This window comes from Leptosomus discolor, chromosome 12, assembly GCF_034619465.1.
Source record: "Leptosomus discolor isolate bLepDis1 chromosome 12, bLepDis1.hap2, whole genome shotgun sequence".
NCBI classification, from domain to species: domain Eukaryota; kingdom Metazoa; phylum Chordata; class Aves; order Leptosomiformes; family Leptosomidae; genus Leptosomus; species Leptosomus discolor.
This window is the reverse complement of record NC_141402.1, coordinates 5,769,406-5,794,836: the sequence shown is the minus strand read 5'-3', so window position 1 is coordinate 5,794,836 and position 25,431 is coordinate 5,769,406. Positions and strand designations below refer to the sequence as shown.

At 38.7% G+C, this 25,431-nt stretch overlaps 1 protein-coding gene across 1 annotated transcript in view; it reads left to right on the top strand.

Moving 5' to 3' along the window:
• Window positions 1–6,947: 6,947 nt before the first annotated feature.
• Window positions 6,948–25,431, top strand: part of INSC (INSC spindle orientation adaptor protein) — a 91,295-nt gene continuing 72,811 nt past the window's right edge. Inside the window, exon 1 of the mRNA XM_009954461.2 lies at window positions 6,948–7,000. Within this exon, the coding sequence (XP_009952763.1) occupies window positions 6,948–7,000 (53 nt within the window). The remainder of the gene's footprint in view (window positions 7,001–25,431) is intronic.

The following is a 25,431-nucleotide window of genomic DNA, read 5'->3' as shown; positions in this document are numbered from 1 at the left end:
CTTTTCCAGCGAAACTGCCTCTAAAATGCCAATTGCTAGAAATGTGACTAGTAATCAGTTTTCTCCCATAATACTGCCATCTATATAAATTGGTGTGCCCCTTCCAGAGGGGGAGATTTTAAAGACTTTCACTGATAAGATTTTAAAATAAGATGCCAACTAAGTGATTAGTCCAGTGGCTTTTTGCCCTAAATAATATTAAGGGGGGGGGGGGGGAGGGGGAGAAGGGCATAACAGATTTTAATTTCCTAGCTTAAATATTTTCATAATGTAGTCCATGATGATGTAAACTCTGTCTTTATAGAGACTTTTATATCTAAATGGGAGAATTTGCTAATGACACATTGTGGGAAAACCCACGGCTTGGCAAAAGGACTGACTGTAGTGCAGGCATTGACAGATCTCTCCTGTTCCTAGTATCTGTGTCATGGAGAAAGCTGGATTACCTGGGTAAAGTGGGTTTATGCTTCCCCTCCCAATGCAATCGGATCTTCTGGTTGCATTGCAGGTATTCTGCTTAGTGTGTTTCCATATGATCTACTTGCTAAAATAAAGAAATGGGATGAGCAATCCAACATCCCTTGCTTTAAAAACAGATTTTTGCATTGCGGTAATCACAAGGAAAAAATTGTATATGATCAATGAGGGTATTCTGAAGGCTCTAAAACCAGAAAGTGAATGAATGAAGGAACCAAACTCTATAGGCAGATGAATGGGACTAGCTTCAGCCTTCTTTCTTTTTTTAATCCCCGCCCCCCCATATTTCTAGGGTATAGCTGTGTACAGTAAGGCTAAGACGAGAGAAATCCAGAACAGAGTAGCACAGACTTCAGTTTGCATCAGTAACTACATTAGATAGAAACATATATATACACCCCCATACCCCTTTTTTATATATGAATATATTATAAAATATATAACTATTTAATATAAATAATATAAAATAATTTTAAAATAATAAAATTTAAAATATTTTAGAAAAATATAAAAATTAATTGAATACATTAAAATAAATACATGTCATATAAATACATACTATATTATATATATAACTTTATAAGTATGTATTCAAGATGAGGTTGGATGGAGCCTTTAGCAACCTGGTCTAGCGGAAGGTGTCTCTGCCCATGGCAGGGGAGTTGGAACTGGATGGTCTTTGAGGTCCCTTCCAACCCAAATCATTCTGTGATTCTATGATGTATGAAAAGGGGTATTGTCAGAGATAGAGACTTGTTTAAAATGAGATCCTGTCTCTGTAGAAAATAAAGAGAAAAGACGGGAAGAAACACACATTAAAAATAAAACACTGTGTGAGTGAAAATGGATTTATGCTTCAGATTGTACTTGAAGTGTAAGGCATAAGGTACTCAGCAGTGCTTCCTCTTTGATTACTGGCTCTGCAAGAGCAGCTACCATGAATGGATGCCGCAGGTAGTGCCTGTTCCCACCCCTCTCTCTTCTAGTTTTAATTTTGTATTCTGCGAGTGTGGTACGTACATCTGTGTATATGATCCCATGCTAATACAACCCATTTTAACGCATCATTTGAAGGACTCTTCATTATTTCTTGCTCCTGGTTTTATGGCTTCTTAGATTTGTGACATCCAGCTTAATTTTGAGTTGGCTTTTACTAATGTAATTAATTCATGTCTATATAAGCCTGTTACAATGCAAAATGACAGCGGGATTCTGAGTCCTCAGATGGTTAGTGTGAAAAACTTCTGATGGACTGGCTGTGTTGCTGAAGGACAGAGTGTATGTATTTACTTTCTGACCTATCACATAAATGCTGTCAGAATTTTGCTCTTAATTTGATTTGTGGCATTCCATTAACAGTTATTCTGTGTACCAGGAGAATAATAACTAATGATTCCCAGACTCCCAGCACTGTAAAATAAGGACAGGCACTGTTTGGCAGAACAGAGATTGTACTTTACTACAGACAGGAACTGTTCATATTAATCAAGTGATATCTAGTCTGAAATTACTTTTAGTTAATGACTTCTTATTCTCAGGTTAACCGTATTACTTATAGATAACATGCTCTTCTAATTCTGATGACTATCAATAATCAAAGGCTAGATGCATGGATTTCTGTCTTTCAGAAAGATAAGGACAATCAAGAACATAATTTATTTTTAAGATGTTCTTAGTGTTGAAATTATGATGTTAGGGGTTAGAAATAGGATGGCGAAAGTTCATAGACTTGCCTTTTGATTTAAGCCTTCACAAGGTTGGACATGTGTGCAGTGAATGATCTCAAAAATGTGAATTTAATTGTGTGAGTTTCAGGGCTTAATTATTCAGGACATCATTTTGTGATGGAGAACTTTAGGGCCATCAGTAGTATGACTAAACGAGTCATGCTTATTTCACCTTGATTATGTGCTTTCACTGTGATACTTTCAGATGTGGATGTTTCTAACAGAATCCCGACTGCTAAAATCCTCCTAATTTCTTGCATGTTAAATATAAGCTACCATGTCGAATGACAGAGGAAATTTAAGTCAGGAGATTTTGCAAGATGCAATTTGTTCTTAGTAGAAATAATATCTTTAGTAGGATACTAAAAACCCATGTTGCACTGTAGCTGCTGCTCTCCAGCGCTAAACAGACCTCATCAAGAGGAGTCTCCCAGCAGGGAGTTTCTGTAAGACGGAAGGAGCCTGCTGTTGTGGAAGCAGTGGTTTAACAGCTCCCAGCTGCACTGCTGTGCTAACCAGGCATTGCACAGGTCTCGTGCTTGCTGCCAAGGCTGGTTTAAGTTAGCATGAGACTCCTCCTTCTTTAACTTATGAGTGGGTGGGCTAGTTTGAAAGGGTTTTTTTTTTCAGCTGTTTTTAGTTCTCTGTGTCAGTTGTGCTTGTATATAAGCAAGTTCCCTCTTCCGGGTGGTGTGTTTCTTGTTTTTTTGAGGGTGGTTTTTTTGGCCATGAAGGTCACATCATCTGCTGATACTGCTTTACATGCTGTTTCAGGTGTGATGCTTTCTTTTCTTGTATAGTAGTTCTGTGAAAGAAGCTTGTGGCTGACTGTCTTCAATTGAAATGAAATGTGGTTTGTGGTCTGCTTATCTACATCTATCTAGTAAACATGAGGAAATAACATCTTAAAAACTGGTTCAGTATTAACATGACAGAGAAGGATGAAGGACACAATGAGATGGCTGCCTTGAATACATCTAATTCCACATGCACACACTGCTATCTACCAGAACTAAACTGATTATAAGTCTTTATTTACAATTGCGATAGAAGTTTATGTGCAGACATTTATTTATGTGAAATCCTATGTAAGGTATTAAAAAAAATTTGTCTTATAAAAGTCCAAGAATGACAATTTCATTATTTCAGTATAAGCATTACTTGGGCTTGTACCAAGATGACCAGTATTGCAAGCTACAATTAGTGTTAATTTTTTTGGTACAAGTTTACTTAGACAGCATCTCTGACCAGCCATGGACCTGAGCAGTGGCCGCTGAAGCCAGTGGGGAAAAACCCATTAGCCTCTACTGCACCGGTCTGCTAATGCTGCCTATGAGTATGTGCATACTTAAGAAATGCGTGTGCATGTATATATACATACACATGCATAACATAAACAAAACATATATATATATAGATACGTTTTTATGAAATTAAGTTGGAGGAGAATCTCTTAAATGGTCATGAGGAGAGAGGTCTGATGTAATTTTAGACCTGTAGCTCTGCTTGCTGCCACACTGTCTCCACCACCCGTGAGGAAGCAGCTAGCAGGAAGGATTGAGGCATGTGGGCACAGGCTCACAGTTTGTGTATGCTTGAGCACACATGCTCGTGTGCATGCCACCTGTTTTAGTTGCGTATAGGCGCTGTGTGAAAGCTGTTGAACTTCTTGGTGCCTCTGCACAGAGGCTCAGACAGCAGTTGCAGTAGAGGTTATGCACATTGCCCTACCCATGTTTCAGTTCCCCAAAGAAAAAGCCTTGGAGAGGTTTTCATGACAGGTTGCTAGCGTGCATATTTCTGTTAGTAACTGCGTGTCGCTGTTCTTCCATGTCTGTTTTGTATTTGCCAGAGTAAAGCAGCTGTTCACCCTGAGTAAGATGCTTTTTGTAGAAGATGAAACTTTTGAGACTATGAAAGTTTCTTGCTTTGATTTGAGGTGATGCTTAAGCAGTCATCTACACTGCACATAGTAGGAGACCTTAGTTTTGGGAATGTTGACTAGAGCTCAACACTGTGTTGTGACCTTCAATAAAAAGCAGCATCAACTAAACAGTACAGTTTTCTTGGTCTTACCTGGAAATGTGAATGAGAACACCGAAAACCGAACGACATCTGCCATTAAGCACTGTAATCGCTCAGCATGTGGAGCAGCCATCCTGAGCAGGACCAGAACCCTGTTACTCTATCAGCCACTGGGTCTCCAACTTCTATTGTAATCATGGGTTTAGGCAGGCTAGTGTGGTGCTTTGCAGTCCTCGGGGTGCAGTAGGTCCTCTGGCAGACTGCCAGGTGCTTGGGGAGACCATTTCCTTGTCTTGTCAACATTAGTTTGGGCTTAAAGATCTGAGCTAATATTTAATCGCAGTCTTGAGAACAGGCTGTTTGGTTAAGATATTGGTGTGGCAATTTGTTATTGTTCCTGGAGCACGTGACCTCTAAGTAGGAGTTGATCATGTTTTTAAAAGCCTTCAGCCATAATACAAATGTGTGTTTTGTTGGAAGACAGCGTATAAAAAGCTGCATTTTGGTCAAGTTTCTAAGTTATAGGGAAGAATCACATGCAATAATCTAATTTATGTCTGTGTACATTATATCGCTGATCAGAAGTAATGCAGTATAAGCAGATGCTTTGATTTGTATGTGTAGAAATTGTTAGTGGGCTGAGCTAACGGTGAAATAGCTTTAGCTTGCCAGAGGGAAGATGTTGATTTTGTGTTGGTAGCATAAGAAGCTAAATCCTGTGCCTGATGCTGAGCCGGAGATAGGTAGTGTCCGTGAAGCCTGTACTTCCGCTGGCTGAAAGATTATTTTCTTGGTCCTTTACATGATAAGATTTATGAAAGGAAACTTCATCTTGGAGATTGAGATTTTATGCAGATGTGTTCATCTTTGATTAAGTGTGTCTTCTCCAAATGAAGGCAGTGATAATTGTGATAGCTGGCTATTTCCAGTAAATGTGATTATATAATTATTTTTATTTGGTAATCTTAAGTGTCTTTGACAAAGAAACAAAAAATTTCTATTAATATAAAGAAATGAAGATAGCTGGTTTATTCTAGTTGTTAGTGAAGTCTGTGCATTATATGGTAAATGCTTCAAAATGACTAACAACAGTAAGCTTGTTTTTCAAATCTTAGTATGTCATGGGAGCAGAAGGATACTTACTAATGTTTTCATACTTGGGCATATGAATTTTCAGGCATGGTCTATCAAATATCTGCAATCTATTTAAATCTGAGAATTCAGTAATGCTTAAACTGATTATTTTTTAATTTATTTTATTTTTTCTAGACCGATTCTTCTCCCACATTTCAATATACTCCTTCATTAGATGCATGGACTAAGAAGATTAATATTGTTATTTCCAGGAAAATTCGAGGGGTAGGGAGGAACACAGGACAACACCATTGCCAAAGCAATCTGGTGCTAATAGTGGGCAGAGCATGTGAGTGCATTACTTTGGTTGTAATACTTTCATGTACTCAGCACAATGTTTGTGGGATCTTGGGGAAAAAAACAAGGACATGCATTAGCAATGAGATCAGTTTGCTAGGAAAGATACTGAGGACCACTCTGTGTCAATTAAGAGCAATTTGGAGTGGCAAATATCTTAAATGCTGGCTGACTCAGCTTGCAGAGTGTGGCCAATAACCAAATGACAGAATTTCACAAGTCGCTACATCAGAAACATTCTGCCTCAGTCGGCGACACAAACTGCATCAATTTCCTGTATAAAGTGTTTTCTCCAAGAGTGAGATCCATTGATCCCAGGTTTTTCTTCACATCTAAAAAAGCATCATTTCCCCACCTTTCCTGTCTCCTCCAAATTCATTCATCTCTTCCTTATTCTTCTTGAGTCATAGATTAATCTTTTCTTTCAAATATTTTTCCATTACTTTCCCTCTAGCCATGCGGGTGAGTGCAAATGACTTCATCTTTTCTGGTAGAACAAATTCTCTTTGGCTTTTGTTGAGAAAGGACGTTACCTAATATAGATCAATGCACGAATGTAAGATGGGGCTAATTAAAAGAAGAGGGAGGGAGACAGGACCTCTCCTTTTTTTGTGAAAATGAGGAGGCTCTCTTTCTCCTTCTCTTCTGCCTCTTTCTAGTACAATGGTGTTTGGATGTGTCTCTTGGTCACCAGATATAAAGGAAAAACATGGAGGGAAAAGATGTGTACAGAATTTCAGACTGCTAGAAAAATGAAATCATTTGTCATGGAAGGATCCAATACTTTACTAACTTAGACATCAAGGACCTTTCTGTAAATGTAGTACTAAATGACCCTGAAATCATATGAGCATATACTTGCTTTCTTCTGCAATCTTTCTCACAATAACCCGAAGACTTACAGTCATACTAGATCAATTCCCTCTAGAGTTCAAAATAATTCAGAAAAAATGAAGCTAAATAATAATTCTATATTAGCTCAGAAATGTTCAGCTGAGATGGCTCTGACCTGTGCAGCAGTCCAGGAAGTTCAGGAATATGGAAACCCCTATGTTGCTTATGCTGTGGAATATACTTAGTGGCCTTGGTTATCTGTGGGAGTTGTGTGGTAGCATGAAGAAAAAAAGCCTTTTGAATTGTTTTCAATGACTTAGCTCCACCGATCAGTAGGAGAATGCCATGCCACCCTGGACTGAAGAGGCTTGTTTCCCTAGGTTTACTAAATGACTGTTCTTTTTCTTTCTAGATCCCAGCCTATGGAGAAGTGCACACAAGAATAGGATAAATATGGCTTTTAAGGGTGAGGACCACTTAGATTCCCTTCCGTTACCTGTTCAACGGTAAGTGGTGCACTCTGTCATCCAGGCATGAGTGATTAAATGCCTCCAAAGATGTTTAAAAATTAATTTTTAAACTCTGTTTTAGGTAATGTTCATGTAAAATGTTGAGAATAAACGTGCAAATCTGGGATGCATTTCTCAAGGCATTTGCAAATTTCTATACCTGCAGCCTGCTGAATCACAACAGTGAATATTCAGTCATAATATTAAATGGATGAATGTGTTTGCAGTAGAGATGTGACTGTATTTACTGGATCAGGTTTTTTGTCATGATGGAAAGCACTGGCACTTGCTAGGCTCTGTGAATACTGATGAAAACTATAAATTTCTTTAACCTGGTTGACCTTCTTCAGGTGTAGCTATAGTAGTGATACGAAGATTGTAGTGTAATTTCTCTAGCCTCAGGTGCCCTGGTGGGACTGGAGACATTGGTGACTTAATCAACAGATTTTTAAAATACGGCTGTTGGTTGACATCTAGTAGCTGTATCTGCGTAGTAGAGTTTCACTTCTAGGATAATGGAAGTTCCATGAAAAGAAAAAAATCAATAACAAATACAATAAGAGCAGATACTTTGATAACGCCATTAAGCTCACAGTCACAGTAAGACCATATGAGTATACTATGTTGTCTTCCGGAAGAATACTATGTGGAGGAACATAGTTTGGGGATCCCAGGTGCCAAGGTAACCAGCACTGTTCGTTAGATTGTAGCCAAAACTTGCTTTGGAGATCAGTGAGTCCTAGAAGCCCCAAATAGCCAAGCATGGCACGGACTAATATAAACAGCCATGAGGTGTCCTGTCTCACTTATTAGTTTAATTTTCTTCTGTGGGATGGAGCCATGCGATACAATTTCAGATGCACACAGTAGTGAAGACAGACTAACGACTTTGCTATGGAAATTCTCAGGCTAACCCAATGGTCAGATAAAGTGCCAGACATCCAGGTTAATTGCTCTGTGATACCTAATGGGTTTCAGAAACTGAATCCTGGATCAAAAAGTCAAAGAAATTGTTAAAGCCAACTGCTGTGACAAGAACTTAGGTTGCAAAATAGGCCAGTGAAGCCTCTTATTGTAGTAGAAAACCAGCTGCAAACAGAACCAAAGGCAGTAGGTCTTATGGATAGCAAGGGCTGATCCATGCTGATAGTGGCAAGTTTTGTTTGCGGATACATAAATAGGAAAATTAGCTCCACACTTTCTGTGCTAGCAACTGGAAATGTGGAGTAGGAATAAGGCATGCAGCACTCAAAGGTAACAACAGCACAGAACTGAAAAGCACTGGGTTTCGTAGGCTAGAGATTTCTGGAAAATGAAACTGCCTGCAGGTCAGATCTACTGCATTCAGGGAAGGAGAACTCTGCCTCGCTATGCGAACAAAACCATGCCACCTTGCATCAACTCCGCACCTCAATGTTTCTTGGCACGAGAAGTGATCTGGACAAGTCCCGTATAGCAAGCACTGTGTTCTGGCAAACTTCTTGGCTCAGCAGGGTAATTCTATATAGTGAAATGTAAAAATAAGTAAATATCCTCCCCCACCCCCAAGCATACATGAAGCTCTCGTTTTCCATGTTTATTTTGAAATAGGATCCTTTTTCTTTTGATGAGGGTTATTTCAGAGGAAGCCCATGTAAGAAAATGGGCAGGCTGAAGTTGTCAGTGGTCAGATAGGTGAAGGCACAGGGAAAGCTGGAACTGAAAATGAGTGAATATGTTTTCACCCTTAGAATTTTGCAGAGAGAACACAGTATGGGCTAGATCAATAATGTCCAGAACTTGTACAAAATGCTTTCTTGACTTTTTTATTTATTTCTTTTTAAAACACTCAGCATAGTAGCTTTTCCAAAGAAATGGAATGTATGTGAGATTAAGTTGTTTCTCTGGGTTAGAGAAAGTAGTGATATAGATCCTACAGGGAATTTAAAAGGATTAAATCAGGTTTCAAAACAATTAACAAGATTCAAGGTTTATTTGTTCTTTATTGTTCTTGCAACCAAGCCTAGATGTATGCCTGTCTCAGGATTCCAGTTCATGCTCCCACTTTTTGTGAGAGGGACTTGAATTAGCTTAAGGGCATGTGCTCTTGCATCCTGTCACAAGGAAAAGGTAGCATAAATGAGACTGAGGTTAGTCCTGTGTAGCACTACAATCATGCCTTGCTTCATGTTTAGGTCAGAAGCTTTCAGATGTAAAAGCAGGCATATCCTCAAGCAAAAATATCTGTCTCCATAGGAAAAGTGTACCATACACATACAAATCGATTCCAAGTGTTTCCACAGCAGCCATAAAAGTCAATCGTTATCTTGGCTGTATAAGGAATTCGGAACTGGGGCCTTAAACCGAGGCTGTGTGTTGCATGAATTGTTGTTCATACTCTTCTCTCTTCTCAGATTTTGTGGGAAATCACAGTTTGTATTGGAAAGTCTCGAGCATTGGGTCACTGTGCTAGTGGTTTTCTAACATACTGTCAGACTTGCTTTCTCTGACATCTAGGCTGCTGTGGATAGTGTTTAAAACTCTACAGTATCTGGAAGAAAAAAGAAAATATTGTTACAGAAACTATTTTCTCTTTCAATGAGTTAGGAACTTGCAATTAGTGATAGTTTTGTCTCTTAGGAGAGAAAGCAGTTGGAAATAGTAACTAGATCAATTCTTTATAAAAGTGATCTCTCTGAAAACTGTCAGCAGTCTGATGTAAAGCACTTTACAGGACCATTAAAAATAATCTGTGCCATCAGTGTTGGCTGGTTCACTATAGCATGTGAACTGTGTACATATTCCTTAGAGATGCGTATATCCCTGTTCTGCAGTAGAGTTATTTTAGTACATCTTCTGAAAAATCTTGTGATCCTTTCCTCACATCTTTCTCTTGGTATTGTTTTTTTCCATTCTTCTGCTGAGTTTTTCCACGTGGGAAAGCCAATGTAAAAGAAGTTGCCTTTCTCTTCTGTCCCTCCCCTCCTATGTAATGAAAGTTCATTGGCCTTTTGTTTTCTTTAAATCAAAACTATAATTTACCCAGGGGTTTTTTTTGCATTGTAGTTATTGTTTCTTTACATTCCATATTGGAAAGTGAACTAAGCTTTACATTTGGAGTGCTGAATCTGAAGGCATTCAGCTAGAGTACTCATAACAAAAAGTGAAACTGGACGCTGTTTTTGCTTCTTGGATTATATATTCAGTTCAGTGTTGCAATTGTGAGAAATACAGTATAATTAGACATACTTAAAAAAAAAATAAAGAAGGTCTTCTATGGAAATTAGGTAAAAAAACCACCACCACTCATACCACCAAAAAAAAAACCCAAACAAAACCAAAATCAATCACACAAACAAAAAACAAGCTGGAAAAAACCTTCATCTTCCTGAACGATGTTGAAATCTGTGCTGTATATCTTGGAGGTATACTTGAAAATAAAGTGAGGGTAGGGAGAGAAAGAACTTGTCTTCCTGATCTTCAGAAATGCAATACTGCTGGATTGTTTAATACATTGTCTAAACATCCTTACAGCTTCAGAAATGAAAGGTGGTACTGGAGGTTACAATTTCAGCGCTCATACAAAGAAAGGACAATGCTGATTATTTAAAGGATTTTTTGTTTGTTTATAAAAGGCAAATAGTTTGAGTATGAGGACCAGAAAGATAAACCTAATAAGTGTCTGTATTTAGGGTTTTTTTCCTGATTTTAATACTACTATTATGTTGTTTTCTGATGGAATTTTACATCATCATTGGAATATAGATGAGAATTTTGATCACCGCTTCAGATGAAGGAGGTGAGGCAGAGAAAGTAGACAAGCCTTTCAATTCTAGGTACTGGTGGTTAAGTCCTTTGTAGCATTTCAATTCTCAAAATCACTTCCTTGATTTGATAACCCAAAGCTGGAAAAGTTTGCCATAAGAGACTTTTGTGGTAGAGCCAAAAATAGAATAGAGGTTTCCTGTCTCCCAGTTCTTAACCAAAAGACAGTCCTTCCTCCTTTTGTTACTTTCTTCCTTTTTTTGTTGAACTAAAGGTTTGAGTCCTATGAAAGAACAATATGAATGAGGTCATGCCATGCATATTTATAGCCTTTCATTGCTCCTCAAAATGTGCTCTGTATCTGCAGGTGTTCTGGTAACTTCTCTAGAGTTTCTGCTTAGGTGTCCTGTTATATAAATTAAGATTAACATGCCCTCTGTTATTAAGAATATCAGTATTAGAGTACCTATCAGCTTTTAAGAAATTGGAATTTATTTCAGTATGCCTTTGGGTTTTTTAGCCTACTTCTTGTTTGTCTTAAATTTTTATTTCTTGCAGTGCTGTTTCTAGGTGGTAGGTAATGTGGTAGCTGGAGATCTGTTCACTGTGCATGCATACCCTTTCTGGTGAAAGGAACTGTACAAGTAGCATGTAGTGACTACATCTGATCTGTACACTACGTAAGATATGATGGAAATTACTGAAGGAAGGAGATTCATAAAAGGACTTAAGAAAAAAATTTTGTTATATGTACAGCAAGAACATGGTTAATGTAAGAACAATATGTCTGTTAAGTCCAGGTAGAATTGTAATCATCTTGCCCCAAACTCAGGTTTACTGAAATAAATGGAGTTAAAACAAAACAAAACAAAAAACAAACAAAAAACCCCAACCAAACAAAAAAAAAACCTGGGAGCTGGCATTTGCCAGTGTCATACACAAAAAGCTGAATGTTCTTTAAGTTCAGAGTTGAAACTTTTTCCTAAGTAACAATTTGTGCCGAGGAATGTGCTTCTCTAACATGTACCAAGAACAGGGTTTTAGAAGGGTCTGTGTGAGAAGCCCCCACATAGCTGAGATAGCAACATTTTAACAGACCTATTGCCAGGTCCACACTGTGGTGGCCCTTGAATTAACAGTAGCTTAAGGTACAGAGAGCTAAAGTGGAGGAGACACTGAATTTCAAAGTATAAAAATTTGAGATCAGCTTTGGCTTGGTTATGAGAAAAAATACCGTTCTGCATCTGTATTTCCTTGTCTGGCTATGTATAAAGGCAGATGAAACTGATATTTGGAAATTTATATATTTATGTGTTTGTCCCCTTAGATCCAGCAGAATTGGGAATGACTTGGGGGGGAGTGTTGCAGTAAAAGTGCGAGGCTTTGCAGTGAAAGAGAATAATTTGTTGATTAGGTTCAAAATCCAAGCACAATACTAAAAGATTTAAGGAATCCACAGTGAGAGAGAACCCAAAGCTTTATTTTCTCAGCAGATGTTATGAACTGGAATACCATCTCATTGCAGACTGCAGGGAATTCTGAATGAGTTGCCATCCAGAGGGACTTTGACAGGCTAGAGAGGCAGGTCTGTGCAAACCTCAAAGTTCAACAAGGCCAAGTGCAAGGTCATGCACATGGGTCAGGACAACCCAAAACATGGATATAGTTTGGGAGATGAGTGGATTGAGAGCAGCCCTGCAGAGAGACTTGGGGGTACTGGTGGATGAAAAATTGAATATGAGCCAGCAATGTGCGCTGGCAGCCCAGAAAGCCAATTGTATCCTGGGATGGATCAAAAGAAGTGTGGTCAGCAGGTTTGAGGGAGGTGGATTCTCCTCCTCTACTCCACTCTGGTGAGACCCCACCTGGAGTACCGCATCCAGCTCTGGAGCGGGTCCAGAGGAGGGCCACAAAAATGATCAGAGGGATGAAACACCTCTCCCATGAGGACAGGTTGAGAGAGTTGAGGTTGTTCAGCCTGGAGAAGAGAAGGCTCCAGGGAGATCTTAAAGGGGCCTTCCAGTACCTAAAGGGGGCTTCTAATGGGAACAGACTTTTTAATAAGGCCTGTAGTGACAGGACAAGGGGCAATGGTTTTAAACTGAAATAGGATAGATTCAGACTAGATCTAAGGAAGAAAAGTTTTATGATGAGAGCAGTGAAACCCTGGAACAGGCTGCCCAGAGAAGTGGTAGAAACCCCTTTCCTGGAAACATTCGAAGTCGGGTTGGATGGGGCTCTGAGCAAGCTGCTCTAGTGGAAGGTGTCCCTGCCCATGGCAGGGGGATTGGAACTGGGTGACCTTTAAGGTCCCTTCCAACCCAAACCGTTCTATGATTCTATGAATTGTTAAAAATAACCTGCAGGTTTTCAGTAACCAAACAGAAAGGAAACAGTTCCAAGCCTACCTCCAGAACTCTAGGACCAATGCTTTCCATTCATGAAGTGATGGGCACCAGATTGTCTCTCACAATTCTGCTAATTACTTTACTGCTTACCCAATGGGGAAAGACGTATTGCCTGAAATGATGCTAAAGCCTTTATGAAACTGGAAGAAAAAATAAATTGTTTATATTTGGATGAATTGATATTTTGACAGATAATATTTGCTAAAAGTTGAAAGCTGAGACTTGAACTAGAAGCAAGAGAAATTCAGAATTTTTGTACTGCAGAAACTGCATTGATTCTACTTGTTTCTCTGCCAGATCAGGATGACAAACACACAGAACTTTATGGGACATATATATGGATGTCTAGAATAGATATTTTTTTTTATAATGGAAATTGCATTTCTCATACCAAAAAAAACCCCAACGTTTGACAAAATATTCATAGTAAGGAAGATGTGGGTTTTTTTAAAAAAAATCTTTCTAAAGTAAGGTGCGCTTCTACTTGTTCAGGAACTGAATTATTTCAAGGACTATTCACACTGAATTTTACTTCTAGGGCTTCATGTGGCCTCTGTACAGCTGAGAAGATGTGTCTTGAACATTGAGCTTTGAGGTATAAGATGTATGAAGAGCCTTTCAACATGCTTAATATTGTGTTCAGGTGTTCTTTATTAAGAAAGACAACCCCAAACAAGGCTGTTAAGAAAATAATGGATTCACTTACTTGGTTTCTATTCCTAAAGTGTCTAAGATTTCACAGATACTGGGTGATTTAGTCCTCGGAGTTGAAGGCAGGGAAATTACGTTATCCAGTCATAGAAAGTGAGTCTCAGCCAAAACTGCACAGCTATGTTCCTTTTTGTTCAACTAGCCATTGATCTCTTGCACCTTGTGTTCTGTAGGTGATGGGAATCTGTAGATTTTGATGTCATCTGTTCATCTGGTCTTAAGTTCAAGTTAAGTTCTGATTTTGACTAAGTTTTGGGCATTTGGTTGCATGTCAGTTCATTGAAACATTTCCTGTTTGGTTATCTACCTATTTTCTTAAATATGGACCCCTCAAGTGAATGATTCTGATGTGACTCCTGTGAATTAACCTGAATAAAGGTTATTTGCTTTTATCTCATTCTAGTCTATTCTTTTTTTAATCATCTCTGCTCTTGTTAGCTTTCTACTTCATATCTGCACGGCTTCCGCACTTTGTTACCACTTCTGTTATTACTGCCTGGCCTTAGAAGATTTGCCTTCCTTTTTCATTTTTTTTTTAATAGCACCTTGACTCTTCAAGAATGAGCAATCCACCTATAAGTATGCAAAACTGTGCTCGAGTTCATAATTAATCGCAAAATCATTTTTAAGTACACATGCTTTAAATGCTTGGTCTAACCAGTGGTTGTATATGTCCTTATACTTTTCAGACATCTTCTCTAAGTGCTGAATTCTTCCTATTTCATGATTACCAGCAGCTGACACTGTAGGAAACCAAGGGCTTGGTCTGTATTTCTGGCGTTCCCTACCATGCCTGCAAACTGAACTTCCTGTCTGACAAGCACTCCCTGCAAAGTGGAAAACACCACTTGCACTTCTTGATGGTATTTTACAGGCTACTTGCTGAGCACAGATCTTGCCCTGTGAATTTGAATCCTATGTTCCCTATAATCAGTTTTATTTGGGTGTGTCAGGAACTTGTATGTTGTGGCTCTTAAAGCATCCAGATAAAGACTGTAAGAAACTCTAGAGAAAAAAAATGCACGTTCTCTGTAATACAAGATCTAGAGCTGAAGATTTTCAGTGTGCTTACATGCCTCTCTGAATCGCTGCTGTATGGAGTTTTAAAAACCATTTATGAATGGAATGCTTGCTGGGGAACTGAAAAAGTTTTTCGACAAACCTTTTTTTGTAGTAAGCTGTAGGGATAGAGTACCACAGAAGAAAGGCAGGTGCTCTGCCAGTACTGCAATAAAGTTGACTTCTGGTGACAAGGAATAAATTCAGTTATTGCACAGCTCAAAGCAGTAACGATGCCTCATTTAATGACCTTGTGTTCTCTTCATTTCTGTCAGTTACCCCGTAACAATTCAGCAAAGAATTTTATAGCTTCAGAAAGGGAGCTTTTCTTACTATGAAGTATTTTTGGTTTTAGTTATTTAAATTCCACCTGTAACCAAACTGAAAGCTGGGTTGTTTGTGGGGTTTTTGATGGTGGTAGTTAAAACAGATTTGTGTATCCATACAGTCCTTCTGGGAAAGGTTTTCAGATGTGCTAGTTGACTGGATCCAAAGGATGATATTAGTAAAGTAGCAACTATTGATTTGCCATCATTTGGCGGCATTCATGAGGAATATGAACTCAACAGATTTATTTTATTTTTTTGAATCCCTGTTCCTATATTCAGGATATTAAAATATAGGTCAGCAGTTTAGCTCACAGGCAGTAAAAATAATTGCATTTCACTTGTACTTTATGCATTTTTGGGGTGTGCATGTCTGCCAAAATGCAAGATTTTTCCTAACCTTTTCTTCTGATAGTTTTATCACTATGTCTTTATATGCACTTGTATAGCATGCTGTAGAAACGTATTATATGATTTCCCAGAGCTATGCTGTAAAATATTTTATGTTGAACTGTAGAAGTCAGAAAAGAATTTTGGCTTTTAACCTGAAGGAAATTTGAGTTTGTCAGTTATAATAATTGTGAAGTTAAAAAGTGAACAAATTGATGAATTTAAACAATCTGTTAAAACTGGCCTCGCTAGACCTTTTGTCATTAGAATTGGTATTTCATATTTGTGGCTTGCTGTTAGTTGGGAACTTTTTTAAATGGCCAAGCACAATCTTTCACCCTTAAAGACAGTTAAGGATTTATCCCGAATCCCTCTTGTAAGGGTCAGTAGCATGTTTCATAGTATGTGGCACACAAGCGCTGTAAAGAGGTCAAGCTAGTGCTGGTATAGCCTTTATCATAGAAGAAACTTGGCTGACTATTTTCAGCATAGGTATTTTTGAAATGTGGGAGTCTATAGAAAAGACTCTTTTTGTGTATTAGAGAAATAGCAGTTCCCATCTGCTCGAGGAATACCTTGTGTCTGGGACTTGGTATCCTTTTCAGAAAGGACCTTTAAATTAATGTCTCTGAAATAACAGCGACAGACCTTGCCTAAATGAGGTTACCTTATCTGCCTGACATAGATGATGCTTTCTGACTGTATCTTCACAGCTATTGCACGAAATTTTTATTGTGATATCAAATTGGTAATCCTGTCAACTTTATACCCTTAGCTAGCTCTTCTAGCCATTGTTTTATGGCTTTGACTCCATGGTTTGTGCTTCTTTACAAATTTTCCCTGGTACTAGCAAGAACTTTTCAAAGAATTCATGTTGTTTGTGGTTGGTTATGTTTACTTGCATTCAAATCTTCATCATACTTTTTCTGTAGCATATTTCAGAAGAGATGATGATCAGGTTTACACATATTCTGACACTCCTGTGGGATGTCTGTGCTCTGTTTTCAGAAGACAGCCTTGCTAGTTATTTCTGTGTTTAGGGTTTTATTTTGCACATGGGAGTTGTGTGTCTTGTTTGCGAATCTAACAATGTGAATGATGCATTAATTGACACAAATGCTTTGATTTCTTTCAGTCCACTAAATGCTTCTACTGCAATTTGAAATTTATCTGCTTTGTGAAGACTTCTAGTAATTTAGCTGGATTTTTGGAAGTTTGGGATATATTAGCTGTACTATGAGAAGCTCATGGAATTCTTTAATTGTAAAGTAATTGTATTTATATTGTCATTTCAGTTCTTTAAGTCAGAATTTTATTTCAGCATTGTCTGCCTATTATTATAATGATTTACACTTTATACCAGTTTCAGCATTAACAGTCTTCCCTTTTAGTTCACAGGTGGTATCCTACGTGGTGCCCCCATCCCCCAAAAGAAGTGGGGGGTGGGGGGTGAAAATGACAAAAATCAAACCCTGAAAACTTGAAACTGTTTTGTTTTGGTACAATCTTAAGTATCTAGACATCTTGCTTATTTACCATGTCTCGCTTCTTTACTGCAAAGGCTTAGGAAAAACCTCCTAAAACCTACCATAAAAGTTAAATAGATCCTTTGATTGAGTAGTTGTTGTGTGATAATGCTATGTTGTTATGGAATAAAGTTTCAGTCATGGGTAGCTGGTAGGCACCATGTTCTTGGCTTCTGTATTGTCTGACTGAGCTTCCTGGCATCAGAGAATACTAAGCCTGAACTGCAAGCGTACTCTTTCTGAACCCAGTGTATTGGCTGTGGGGAAGGGATATGCAGAAGGAACTTCTCCCAGCCAACTGTATGTCTGAGAAGAAAGGAGTACAGAGTAAGAAACACCAGAGCATGACAGGATCAGACCCTCATGACAAACTGGTATGTCTGGTGACATGCAAGATAAGGAGTCAAACTTCTCCTTTAGAGTGGAGGAACTCAGAGCTATGTCTCACGGAGCTCAAGCCTGTGTCTTGCAATCACGTCTCATGTGGTCACAGAGCAATGCTGTGTGCCTGGCAGGGAGGCTGTGCTCAAGGGGCTGAGGCTGCCCTCAAGCACAGTCTCCTGCGTGCAAGAAGGAGCAAGCCAGAAATGGTAAAGATGGCATTGGCAGGTCATCCTGACACTAACTGCATCCTTGTTCCTGTTCTGCTCCACAGGAGCATAGGAGTGCCTGTGAACTGTACAGAGAACGCTTTTCTGCACTGGATTCAGCTTTTGGTGTGCATCTTAGAAAACTTTATTTTGGATTTGTTAGCAAGTTTGGTCACTCATGGAAGAGTTTGCAAGTTATAAGGAGCCTTCAGGAAGGCAAAGTTAAGTAGTATTAGCTGTCAACAGTACAGCTTACAAGGAAAACATAAAGCCTGCAGTGTCTAATCTTTGACTTGATTACTTTCCAGGTCTCTCTGAACTTCAACAAATTACAGTAAAGACTGTGTCTTTGTTTTTCTATTTACAATATAGGGTTAGTAGTTATGCAAAACTGTTGTGAGACCTTGACTTTCTATGCAATTTTGTGCATATCAAGCAATCGGAATTTAGTATTCTGCTGGCAAGAGTAAAGCTCCATACTTTTGCTCTCATTTTAGCAGCTAGCCCATATTATTGTTATTGCATTAGTAACATAGCCCTGAAAGGCAGTTACGGATGAAATGCTGTCTGTTGACTTCAGCATATCCAAAATATCGTTCCTGTATGAAGTACAAGCTTTGTGAGTGTTCCAGGGACACTCATCTTCACTGTGCTAACCAAGAGGGAAAGGAAACAAGTGGTTTTCCTTAACAGCAATACACCTCTCTGTGAAACTTGAAAGCAGAAGTCAAACTAATGAAGGGATCCTAATGCTCAAGAAAGCAGATACAGTGAATTTGTTATTGTCTTATTTTGAGAAAAGACAGTGTTGCCCTCTGTCTTCAATAAGGCAGTAAGGTTTCTTGAAGCTTTAATTTTGATATGAGCATCATTCCTCCTGATTCTACCCTGGTTACACTGCTGATTAATCTTCTTGGCCTTAGGCAAACCACTTTACCCTCCTGTGTCTTTCCTTCCTGCACCTCAGCTGGTGAAAGCACAATGGAATTCCTTATTAGCCTATCTCCACAAGTTGCTATTTTAATGATACTTCTATAGCACTCGGTGTGTTATGACCTCATGTCATGTTACACCTGATATGTGTGCATCACCCTGTTGCAGGGTGGTAATGTTGAATACTACTTAGCAGCTGCTTTCAGTAATTGCAAAGAGTATGTTTCTGTTCACAAAAACTAACTTGTTTCTTCTGTGTTATATTTTACCACCATTTTCACAGTGGTGTTGCCTGGCAAGTAGTCCACTAAACTTTCTTTACAACCATGGCTATGACAGAGGACCATGACTAATTACCCATACATTGTTATTTCTGAGGTGTTGTCCTACAATCTGGTTTTTAAAAATAAATCACTTTGTTAAGGATGTGTTAACGATCTTAACCATGATTTGTCTTCTCAGCTATTTATTAGAAATACTAGTACCATATTTTGTTAAATACAATATTTGTCACTTCACATTTCCTGGGAATTTCTTCCTTACTTAATTGCCTGGTTTCTCTTAATCTGGTTCACTGCTGCCAGGGGATGGTGGGAGGATCTTGTAATCAGTTGTTCAGTAACCTGTAATGAGCAAATTTAAGAAAGCTAGCAGAACAATGCTACAACTTCATAAATGGCTTTTTGCTTTTTTCCCTTTTTGACAAATAGTATAGTGATCTTAAGAAATATGCTGGTCTGACCCCGTTTCTAGTCTCATTAAATTTGCTAGTTTCTGTTAGTGGTTGGATTTCTGAGCTCATATTAACCCTGAGGGATTTGGAGTGATGGAATGAAATGCATACAGGAGTTTATTAAAGCTGAAATGTGACTGTTAGCAGTGCCAGTAGATTCTTTTTGCTCCTTGCAGTATTTTAGAGAATGTGATGAAGTGTGTGTGTGTATAGCTGTATGTTATTTTATTTAGGGCAATATGTCTAAAGGACTATAGATAGGCAATCTTTACTTGTTTTTATAGAAAAAACCTTCTTATGTTGCGTGTATAGACTATGCTTGACTCTGTGTGTGTAGACTATGCTCATAGATCAGGTATTTAAATTTTGTATCTTGCCTCCTGTGGCAAGTAGTCAGAATGTTCCCCTTTTTTTTTTTTGGTTTATTTTCTTTTTAATCATGCAAATATCATTAGAATTAGTTTTTTTATTAGATTGAAATTAGAATTGTATCATCTTCATCTAGGGGAAACAGTTTATATGTCAAGAGGGTGATCTTTAGTCAGTATGTAAAATTACTGTTTCAATGACTATTCACTAATTCCTCTTTGATTTCTGAGATTTAAATAAATCATAGAATCAAGGAATAATTCAATTTGAAAAGAATCTCATGAAATATAGTTCCATCTTCTGCCTACAGCAGGCTATCTCTTTTTTTTTTTCCCTTTTATGTTGATATTTTTCACGTACTTATAGACTGTTTTCCAAACTTTGGTCAAATTGATTTTGATGCATTATGTGTTAGCTAATTTGCTTCTGGGATAAATGGGGATGGGCAGAGCAAAGGGCAGGAAAATAGTGGAATAGGGAAGCAGTAAAATCAGCTAATGATACCTATACAGATTGTTGTTCTTATTTCTCAGGATCCCAAAGTAAGGGAGCCATAGTTGTCTGCAGGCTGACTTATAGGCCAGGCTTGAATTCTGGGCTAGTGGCTTCAGAATTCAAAATTGGAGACTTCTATGTTTTGTACCATTAATGCAAAATGACCCTTTTTCCTTTATTTTGTGAACTTTTTAAAAAAAAAAAAGTCACTTTTTAAACTAATTCACTTAAATCTAATTACTAAGGTTAAAACTTTCAGTATAAAATCTGACATTCTGGCCTGTCTTCAAGGCTTAAAGGGCGAGACCTTGGCAGCAACAGTGACCTAGTGAATATTACAAGCATCCAACCTGCGGCAGTCAAAAGTCCTTTATTCACAGGTGTTTAACTTGGGTTCCCAATCTTGACAACATCATTGAAGTCCTCGGGCTTCCAGACTTCAAGTAACAATATTTGTAAGCTATTATAGTTCAGCTTTTTTATAGTCCAGTGCACCCAGTGGGAAGCCAGGAGGGAGAAATATCGCAGAGTAATGCCTCTTCATAAACTTTTTCTTTTCCCCATTCTTTTGACAGAAACTTCTCTCAATAATGGTTGAGGCATAAAACTAATTTTTCCACCTCATCTAAAAAACAAACTTTTCTGAAGCCTGTCAGAACTTCCCATGGCACAGTCCTGATGTGTAGAAGGGTGAAATCTGTGTTTGTTGTGAGAATGAATTGGGAAGTGATGAAACTGGAACATTCTTGGTTTTGCTGGAGAGTCTAACCCCACATTGCTCTTGGGTGAAGTACCAGGAAAAACCTGGAAAGAAATTGGTGTGCTACTGCCAGGGGAAAACAAGATATTTTTTCCCCCAAGCATTTTGTTCTGCTCTGAACGGCTGGAATTGCACTGAATATTCTCTGTGGCTCAGCTGCTGGGTAAGAGGTTCACAGCAGTATTTTTGAAAAAGTATCTTTTTCTTGGTAAAGAGTGAAGACATTCCAACTGAGTGAACTGCTACACAGCTGCCCTAATGTAAAAGAAGGGGTGAGAACAACGAATTGTATTTCAAAGTGTACATTGGACTCTGCATTGTTCTACTGTAGTTACAGTTGCTGCAAATGCAAGACTCTCAGCAAATGCTCAAACTGAGCATCTTTTACTATTTGCGTTGACACCTTGATAACAATCTGTGCACCTCTTCAACTGATCCCACAATCAAAAAATGGAATTGGGATTTTTAATTTAAATGACTGCTGTGACATGAGAAGCAGGGACCTTGCTTGTCGTTTGCTCCAGCTCGTTACTTTGGGTTGCAAGAACCAATCCTCCACAGCCCACGCACCAAACGCCTTCTAAACAGAGGGCCTTTAAGGCAGCAGGACACCAGCCTCGTAGGACTGTTGAAGGGAGCGTAGCAACCAAGAGTAGAGGTGCCAGAAGACCATGCTGGAGGAAGTCTGCAGGCACAGTGTCACCGTACTGTGTGTGTGCTATAAGGACTATGGTAACAGAGGTGAAAGCTAAAGCAGACTGACAGTTGCTTTGTCTGCAGTAGGGTCAGAGCTATGCTACAGTTGCAGCCACTCTGAGCTTTTGCTAGTGCCAGGCAGGATGAATGAGGCCCTGTGTCTTCATGAGGTGAGAAAGTGGAGTAATAAAGCTTTATTATCCTCTTTATAATGGTAGACAAGAGTTCAGGCCATTTCTCCCGTTATCTTTGTGAACTTTCTGGCATCTAAAAATGATAAAGCTCTTTGCTTAGGAATTAAATTTCAGTGTGTGTATGCATGTGCTTGTGAGAGAAACAGGGAAGGTCTTTGGGCAGTTCCAAGGTTCTTTTTCTATTAACATTTCGGACAGCATTTGGCTATCCGTTTTTTAATTTCAGACAACATAGGGATATGTATCATATACAATCAGTACACACTTTATTCATAGTGCAATAGTGTAGAAAACTTGATTTCAGTTTATTCTTCGAGCAAAACCGTGCAGGATCTTGTGTCTCCAGAAAGAGGCTTAAAACTGCATTTAGAAGGAAAAAAGAGCTCCATGTGTTTCAAAACCTACTTGCCATTCTCTGTCTATCCTCTCTACTTCTGTCTTTTGTGGGCATTTTTGAGTGATCCATTCTCTTTGAGTGTTATAATTTATTTTACGTATAACTATCTTTCCTTCTGTCCCCCCCAGGGTGTCTCAAGGAATGCTTTTGCATCACTGCTTTTCCATTTTGTATGCATGATGCTTTTGACAACGACATTTTCTCAGAATTGCTTACAAAGACAGGTTATAAAGAAAACCAACTCGATGTGGGGAGGTCATCCCTTCATTTGTATTCGCTTTGTATATACTTGGTGTCACACTGCTCTTTCTCCCCCTACTCAGCATTTCGTCTGGATCCACCTCAATGTGTGGTTGTACAAGTGTGCTTACGTGGGAGCCCATAGGAAGAACAGGTGAAACCACCCTTAATGCTTTTCACATGCCTCTGCACTGATTACTTGTTGCACACCCCAAAGAAATGCCTTTGGCAAATATGATCACCTAGGCATTAAATAAAGCAGGAAAGATAAAACTGCTAAGCTGGAACATGCATGATATTTCACAAATGTGATATAGGAACCATACGTGTTTTCTGCAGATACATTAACCTTGGCTTTATTTGAACTGATGTATAGCCCCCAAACACTGTTATGCTGTAGTACAGCAGTGCTGCTTCCCAAATTAGGTCCTTAAGTAATTATAACTAGAAGTGCGCTGAGTTACGTTTTATATCTCAAAGCGCTTTAACAGTGGAAACAGCCCATTATCATCAGAGGTCTGTATACATCCCTGCAGCTTGTTAGGGCAAGTTTTTCTGCTTCAAGCAGATAAATGTGGTACAGATTAGCTGATTTACTACAGCTTCATAAGAGAAGACATGTTAGGCTTTCAGACATTCTTTTATGCCAGAAATAGTTGAACTTTTTGCTAATAGGCTGCAAAGTGCTCCTGTTACTTGCCTTAACGCTATTCTCCAAAGTTGTGTTTTTTGGTGTTTTTTTTTTCCTGGGTGTCTGTGAAGCTGCGGTGCCCAGAATGCTGGCACTGTTGAGAGGTAGGCAAGCGGTATGCTGAGCTGTGTGATGGCAAAGAGGCTGTCAAAGGGTATCCTAGCCAATAGTAGTGTAACCAAGAGATTATTTGGCATGGCCTAGAGAATTCCTTTGAGAATGTCTCTTCTTCAGTGTTCTCGAGAAATATGAAGGTAGAAAGTTGCATGAACCTTGTATGCAGGTGTAAGATGTTTGCTTCACAAGAGTTTAGGTGTGTGCATAAAATGAAAGGAAATAAGGTGTTGTAGGGCCGTTTATCAAGTCTTTGCATTTGTTTTTCTCAAAGCTGAAGCTGTGTACCAAATTAACAGGAATTCTGAGTACAGTTGGCTGAGAAATGATTCTTCTGTTTGAATATTTGACATTTCAAATGTGTTTGTTTTATCTCTGCACAAAGAGTGTTTCTCGTCTATTCCACTCAAGTATTTGAAACCAGCAGAGGAAGAACTTCCCTTCTCTCAGACAGCTTCTATTTCCTAAAAATATCCCTTGAAGTGGGGACTTGTGCCTAAGTTCAGTATTTGTGCCCTAATATCTTTCTGGATTAAAATGCATATATACATTGATAGGCAAATGGTTCCAGCAGAATCTGTTGCATGAGACTAACATTAGAACAGCAAATAGCTAGTGGTTGGAATATGAAATCAAAATGTGTTAAAGGAAGCACTTTGTGGTCTGACTCAGGAGGTATTTGGCCTGTTATTAACCCACAGGTGCTGGGTTTTTGACTAGCACGGATTGCATATATGTGTGCTCTTCATTGTGACTGCAAGTCTGGCACATAAAAATTGATCTGAAAAAAAAAAAAGGTGGGTGGGAGGAAAGAAACAAAAAAATTGCTTAGAAAACTGCCAGCCACTACTAGGTCTGTGTTAAACAGCATTTTGATATTTTGTCTGTAGTCCTGTGGATCTAACAACTACTTTTTTGTGTGTGTGAAGTCTTATGGCTTTTGATTTGAACTCTGTGTTACTACAAGTGTACATATTCATACGATATGGACAAAAGCAAGATAATGACTTAATTGGCATATGCCCTGCCATAGTTTCACCCCTGTTATCACCAGCCATCTTTCCAGGCAGCTGTGAAGTACAGGGAAGACTAGTTCCAGTGAGGTTATGCTTGATGGAAAATCCAACCATATATTTAACAGATCAAGGCTGCAGTGAGACAAGGGTGATGCTCCCTGAATACAGGAAGAGGATGCTGTCCCATCCCTCCTCAGTCTCAGTAGGACCAATGACATGTCTATCAGTATTTCTCTTCAAAATTTCACTATACGACTTTGACTTGAATAGAGCAGTCTGGAGTATTTCAAGTCTTCAAAACTTCTAAGTTCAGGTCAGCTGTTGAGGTGGCGGGAAAAGATGGGGAGGGAAGAGAAAAGCAAAGACATAAGCACACAACTTCTCTTGACAGTACGCAGCTGGCAAAACCTAGCTGGAAGATGTTTAATGATGTTTTCACTGATTCAATTATAGGAGTAAGTTTGCACCATGTAGCGTTGATTTTTTTTTGATTTTTTTTTTTTCTCCCCACTACTTCTACATAGAGAATTGAATGTAATTTAAAGGTAGGCCATAGTGGTGAGCTATTATTGTTTTGCTTGCGCCTTTTATCACAGTTTCTAATGCCTGTTTTATGACCAGCCTTAAATAGGTTCATTGGCACTTCTTTTCTGCTGTCTACTGGAAATGGGTTGTCTTCAGCTTTTGTGCATAGGAGTTGTGAGAAGCCGGAAAGCAGGGCGCTTTCTTGTTTGATTTGCTGTGTGAGGAGGGGTTTTAGTGCCTTTGTTGGTAACAGAGAATGGAGTACCTGTTAGTGCCTTTGAGCCCATCTATTTATATTAATAATTTCTGGAATATATTGAAGAGGAATGCTGTATCTTTCCCAAAATGGGAATCATGTAATTGGTTAATGTCTCCTGATTTCAGGAGGAAGGTTCAGTTGCTTTGCTTTTTATGGATAATCTCTAATCAAATAATGAATTTAGTTAAATGAAACATTTGTGGGAGAAAGACACTGGAGAGACAAACTCCATCTCCTTGAAGTTAGTGATGG